The following is a 6,335-nucleotide window of genomic DNA, read 5'->3' as shown; positions in this document are numbered from 1 at the left end:
CTGCGATGCCATCTGGGCTGTCTGTCACACACCCACCCTGAATGGGAATTGCTTTCCTGGAGGTCCTCTGCTCTTCCTGCAAGCCCTGGCATCTCCTGTAGCTCTGTGGGCCTGGATTTGAACAGGAAATTGTGTTGCTGCCCTAAATCCTGTTAGGCAATGTGGGGCTGAACCTGAGACAACTGGCAATGTAGTTAGTGGAGACCTGGTAAATACAGCGGAAGGAGAAGAGGGAGACTGAGCTCTCCCTATGGCGCATCCCTCCAATTGTTCAGATGAATAACTGTAAGCTGCCCTGAACATAATAAGTTCAACTGCCCTTCTTTTGGGCATCAGCTCTCCTTTCAAAAGGCCAAAGGAAATTCTCAACAGCCTCCAAGAGGATGCCCCCAGATCCTGCCCTGTCTGTATGAGCTGCTCCATTTCAGTTTACAGTTCCCTGCCCATGTCTTGGACCACCCCTGGCACCTCAAATGTCACCAGACATTTGCATCTCACTCCTCGCATCCCTCTCCAATGATGAGCATGGGTGCAGAGACAGGCCACTCACATGCAGGTGCTTCTGTTCTGCACAGCTGAAATGAGGCAAGAGGAATCCCACCTCCTCTGGGTTTGTGGCAGGCATGGGAGGGAGCTGAGTCCCTTTCCACCACCAGCACTACAGATCCTGATTGAGATGCCTCGATTGACTCTGTGAATCCCTTCTTTCAGAAAGTGTAAATTTTTCTGTCACTGTCTAGGTGTCCTGTCTAATGATGGGACAAGGAAAGGTGATTCTCATGCCCAAATCTTTTCCTCATAGGAGAAATGACAGTGCTAGGAATACTTGTCTCCCCTCAGCTGAGAGAGGGAACATCAGAGATGATTTCAGCCTGTTTCACAGCAGGTTCCCCTGGAGCCCAGGGACACCTGGAGGGAGCCCAGAGGGGCAGAGAAAGTGGTGCCTTGGGCTGGGCCTCTGCTGCTGAGCTGGGCTGGGCTCCTGGGATGGAGGGAGCTGCTGGCAAGTGGGCAGCCCTGCAGAGAGACAGCTCTGCCCAGGAGCAGCTCCTCTGCAAAGGGCAGCAGGGCTGAGGGCACTGTCTGCAGGCACGGATGGGAGAGAAGTGAGGCAGAGAGAGTTTAAAAAAAAAACTGGATTGGGAAGACGCTGAGAGCTCACCAGCAGAGAAATCTTCACAGATAGAAAGTCTGTGGCTGCAGGGCATTGCATCTGCAGATCCTGGAGGGATCTCCTAAAGCTGGCATGTCGCACAGGCTGCAAGATTTGTAAGTACCACTCTCAGAGATTCTCTGGTGTAGAGGCAGAGGATGTGCTCGAGAGCAGGGACTCCCTGCTGCACCATCAGAGGGAAAGAGCAGGATGGCTGCCTTCTCCCAGGGATGGCTGCAGGGGTGTGAAGGTGGGTGTGCAGCCAGGGGTGCCCAGGGCTGTCCTTGCGAGCAGGGTCCCTGCACCCCAGGGGGCTGTGTGCTGGGGCAGGGACTCTGCCGCCTGCCAGGGTCAGCACTCAGCCTGTCCGAGGAATGCACCACGGTGCTGCAGGGGGAAGCTGTGGGTGGAAGGAGCAGCCCCCAGCAAGGCAGGGTCCTTCTGCTGTTGAGAGGGTGCTGCATGGGGCAGGGGCTCTGCCGCCTGCCAGGGTCAGCACTCAGCCTGTCCGAGGAATGCACCACGGTGCTGCAGGGGGAAGCTGTGGGTGGAAGGAGCAGCCCCCAGCAAGGCAGGGTCCTTCTGCTGTTGAGAGGGTGCTGCATGGGTCAGGGCTGCTCACAGGCCCAGATCAACCCCAGAATATTTCCAAGGGGATATCTCAAGGAGAAGATCAAGGCAGGGATTAGTAGAACGATAAGGAGATTTCCTGAGTCTGTCTTTTGAGTTTCCTATTCCAGGGGGGTAGGGAAGGGGAGAGAAAAAGATCAATGGAAAAGGATCTCTGAAGTTTTAATAAGTCACTGAGACTCCTGAACTGCAATACTGAGTGATCAGTAGGTCTGTCAGAAGCCACGTAACATGCTTTCAGCCACTGCTCTGCCTATGGACAGCACCAGCATCACCTCTGCTGGACCCATCAGGGTTCTTCTGACCTGCCCTTTTCCACCTGCAAACAGGAACATGCACCCAGCCAGTGCCCTGCAAACAGGCAGGTTTCTGTGGGGCCAAGGTGAGCACACAGAGGTTGGGATGGGGACTGTGAGCGCTGACAGGGAAAAGACATGGAACAGGGAAACACTTCCCAGGGTGAGAATCTTCAGGCAGCAAGGATATGATCTGGGAATGAGAGGAAACAAAAACCAGAAGTATGTAGGAGGCGGAACACAGAAAACTCCATTTGATCCCTTCCAGTGCAGACCCCTTCCTCTGAGCAAGCCCCCTTGCCTCCTCTCCCACCCACCAAAGCCTCTGCCCTCAGGGCTGAGGGCTCCAAGGCGTGAACCACCTCCTCTGCAGCCAGAGCTCCAGCAGAGCTGTGGTGCAGCTCTGCAGCCACGGGCCCAGTTCCCTCTGCAGAGCACAGGGGCTGAGAGCAGCTGCCCGGCAATGGTGGTGTCTGGGAGGTGGCGTGCACAGCTGGGGAAGGGGAATGCTGTCTGAGTGCCCCAATGCCTCTGCCCTGGCCTCTCTCAGCCACACCCTCAATGTATATTTTTCCTTGTTTCTCCACTTGTCTTTATGATTTTTATGTCATTCTTGCTGCCAGGATCCCTGGGGCAGTGGAGTTTCAGCTGCAGAGTCACACACTGATCTTGTGGGTCCTTTCATGCATTTGTGTCCATGGGAACAAGTGTCCCAGCTTTCCTCTAACCTTTGTGGCTGTGTGCAATGCAGTGTGCGGGACAGGAGAATAAGCTGGTTTTCCCTTGATCAGATGGTGTCATTAGGACACTTGGCTATCTCCCTGAGGTTTCCTTCCCAACTTCCCTCCAGGATGCAAACCTGTCCTATATCACCTTTGTGTTATCTGAAATCCTCATGGAGAAGATCAGAGATGCTATGACAGAGAACGTTCTTTTGGGTTTGTAAAATGAGCCATGTGTGTCCTTGGCTAGAAGTGGGGTGCTGAGACCTTGAGAAAAGGTGAGACATTTAGTGGTCTGCACTGGATCCCTCTGCTCACAGCAGTGTCTGGTTTTTTTTTTCAGGGTAACACAAGAGTGAGATCACCCCCATCTCAAGAACAAGCCCACGGCAGCTTGGAGGGAACAAGTCAGAGGGACAGACCAGCTCCCCTCAGTCTCCACTAAGCCACAGGCAATCCTTTTGCCTCGCAGGACTCCCTCTGCTCTCCCTGAGTGAAGCAGAAATGCTAAGCGTTTCTGGCATCCAAGAAAACTCCTCAGGTGAGATGGGGAGAGCTTTAAAAACCCCAAACACTCTCAAACTGCCATCCGCTATCCCCGTTCCTTAGCACTGGGAGTGCAGATGCTGACAGGCCCTTCTGCGTTAGGAGCAGTTTCATCTGAAAAAGTTGAACACCAGGACTGGCCCCTGCCCCACCATTCCCATGATCTCACTGCTGCAGAGCAGGGCTGACTCCTCAGCAGCCAGCGGGCAGAGGCCCTGCTCTCCACACTATGCTCAGCCAGAGCTGCAGCCACTGAGCTGAAGAAAGGCCTCCTGGAAAAGGAGTAGGTGGGGTGGAGGCTGTGGTATAGCAGGGTGAAGGTGTATGAGAAAGGCTTAGATTTTGCTCAGAGAAGTCTCCCCTAACGCTTCATTGACTCTTCCTGTAGGAACAGGACCCCGTGCACAGAGGCAGCAGATGTCCAACAGCAGCTCCATCACCCACTTCCTTCTCCTGGCCTTCGCGGACACACGGGAGCTGCAGCTCTTGCACTTCTGGCTCTTCCTGGCCATCTACCTGGCTGCCTTCCTGGGCAACGGCCTCATCATCACTGCCATAGCCTGTGACCACCACCTCCACACCCCCATGTACTTCTTCCTCCTCAACCTCGCCCTGCTCGACCTGGCATCCATCTCCACCACTGTCCCCAAAGCCATGGCCAATTCCCTCTGGGACACCAGGGACATCTCCTACATGAGATGTGCTTACCAGCTCTTTCTCTTTGCCTTCTTGGCAGTAGCAGAGTGTTACCTTCTCACTATCATAGCCTATGACCGCTACGTTGCCATCTGCAAACCCCTGCACTACGGAATCCTCTTGAGCAGCAGAGCTTGTGTCCACATGGCAGCAGCTGCCTGGGGCAGTGCATTTCTCAGTTCTCTCCTGCACACTGCCAACACATTTTCACTACCCCTCTGCAAGGGCAATACTCTGGATCAATTCTTCTGTGAAATCCCCCAGATCCTCAAGCTCTCCTGCACACACTCCTACCTCAGGGAGATTGGGCTTCTTGTGGTTAGTATCTTAGTGAACTTAGGGTGTTTTGTTTTCATTGTGCTGTCCTATGTGGAGATCTTCAGGGCCGTGCTGAGGATCCCCTCTGAGCAGGGGCGCCACAAAGCCTTTTCCACGTGCCTCCCTCACCTGGCCGTGGTCTCCCTGTTTATCAGCAGTGGCATGTTTGCCTACCTGAAGCCCCCCTCCATCTCCTCCCCGTCCTTGGATCTGGTGGTGGCTGTTTTGTATTCTGTGGTACCTCCAGCAGTGAACCCCGTCATCTACAGCATGAGGAACCAGGAGCTCAAAGGCGCACTGAAGAAGCTCATTCAATCCATAGTCTTCCAGCAGCAATAAGCTGCCCATGTCTCCTCCCAAGTGATTTCCAATGTATCTGAGGAATGTCCTGTGCTTTGGTTGTTTTATCTGTGAGAATTCTTTTTGTCCAGGAATGTCTGCATGCAGTCCACTTCTCCAGAGGCATGAACCCAGTCTGGCTGACCTAAAGCACATGTGCCTGGCCCGATGGTAGAGCTGGCCTCCCATGTCACACCTCTGTAATAAAAGGGGATTTCCTCAGTGCTGGTGTCTGGAGGTTGGGCTCTTCTTCCAAAGCTGAGGTCAGGAACAGGATAAACCATTGCCCCCGTGAGTCTGTTCTGCTGTGCTTGGTTTCTCCATGGGCTGAGGGCAGTAGGGTTCAGGGCGATGTGTTAGGGAATGGGACTGGAGGGAGCTTTCAGTTACTGGAGTGAGCCTCCCTATTTGTCCACTCTCCAGTCTCCACAGGTTTATGGCTGAGTTTTGCTGCACGGCCATTTTTGCCTCCTCCTGCTGGGCTCAGGGCCTGCACTGGGGGAATGGCCAGCCCTGCTCGACCTCTCTCCTTGTCCAGACCCTGGCAGACCCCGGAGCAGGGATGTCTGCAAAACCCCACATGGGATGCAGATAGGGCTGATTATGTTCCAGGACCTGGGGGAGGCTGTCTCAAATAGGAGGAACAGAAGGGGGACAGGGCACAAAGGGACGTCATGGAGATCATGCAAGAGAAACTGTTCCTCACACCAAATACACCCTTTGCTCCCCAGTGCCAACAAGGCACTGACAGGGGCCATGAAGCAGCTGCCAGGGGGTGACCTCCTGGAGTTGGGGGCTGCAAGAAAAGTCAAGAGCAAAGAGAAGAGCGTCCATTGCTGTGTTAGAAACCAAGGCTGAACAAGGCAAATGCAGGGCTGCTGCTGAACGAGGATGGTAATCTAATAAACAGGAGCCAGCAATGGGGCTGAGGGACTCACGGCCTTCTGTGCCTGAGTCTTTACTCCCAGGCCTATGTGCTCAATGAAGGGGTTCAAGAAGGAGGAGAGCACGTATTGGCAGGAACCTCATGAAATCCCAGAAGGACAAATGCCAGTTTCTGCCCCTGCAGGGGACTCACCCTGGCAATGGCACAGGCTGGGGGCTGCCTGGCTGGGAGCAGCCCTGTGGGAAAGGTCCTGGTGGTCAGCGAGCTGGACAGGAGGCGGTCGTGTGCCCTGGCAGCAAGGGAGGCCACCAGCATCCTGGGCTGTGTGATCAGGAGCATGGCCAGGAGGTGGAGGGAAGGGATTCTCTGGAATATTCCATCCAAATTTCAGATCCTCAATTCAGGAACAATACTGGCAAGCTGGAGTGGTTGTAGCAAAGGTCCCTGAGGACAGGCAGGGACTGGAGCACTTTGCCGGTGAGGAGAGGCTGAGGGAGCTGGGCTTGTCCAGCCTTGAGAAGGGAAGGCTGAGGGGGAGCTCATCCTGGCCTGCCAGTCCCTACAAGGAGGATATGGAGAATACAGAGCCAGGGTCTTCACCATGGTGCATGGTGGGAAGACAAAAGACAATGGGAGGAAGGTGAAAGAGAAGAGGTTCAGCCAGGACATAAGGAAACCTTTTTTCCCCGTGAGCTCAGCCAAGTGCTGGAACAGGTCACCCAGACAGGTTCTGCAGTCTCTGTCTTTGC

At 54.4% G+C, this 6,335-nt stretch overlaps 1 protein-coding gene across 1 annotated transcript; it reads left to right on the top strand.

The window, feature by feature from the left end:
• Window positions 1-3,764: 3,764 nt before the first annotated feature.
• On the top strand, window positions 3,765-4,700 carry LOC309603452 (olfactory receptor 14J1-like; the record flags this gene model as incomplete). Its single annotated transcript, XM_082338301.1, has 1 exon — window positions 3,765-4,700. The coding sequence occupies one exon, from the start codon at window positions 3,765-3,767 to the stop codon at window positions 4,698-4,700; it is 936 nt and encodes a 311-aa protein (XP_082194427.1).
• Window positions 4,701-6,335: the final 1,635 nt, after the last annotated feature.

This window comes from Platalea leucorodia (assembly GCF_965183815.1).
Source record: "Platalea leucorodia genome assembly, contig: HAP1_HAP1_SCAFFOLD_90, whole genome shotgun sequence".
NCBI lineage: Eukaryota > Metazoa > Chordata > Aves > Pelecaniformes > Threskiornithidae > Platalea > Platalea leucorodia.
This window is presented reverse-complemented; position numbering and strand designations above follow the sequence as displayed.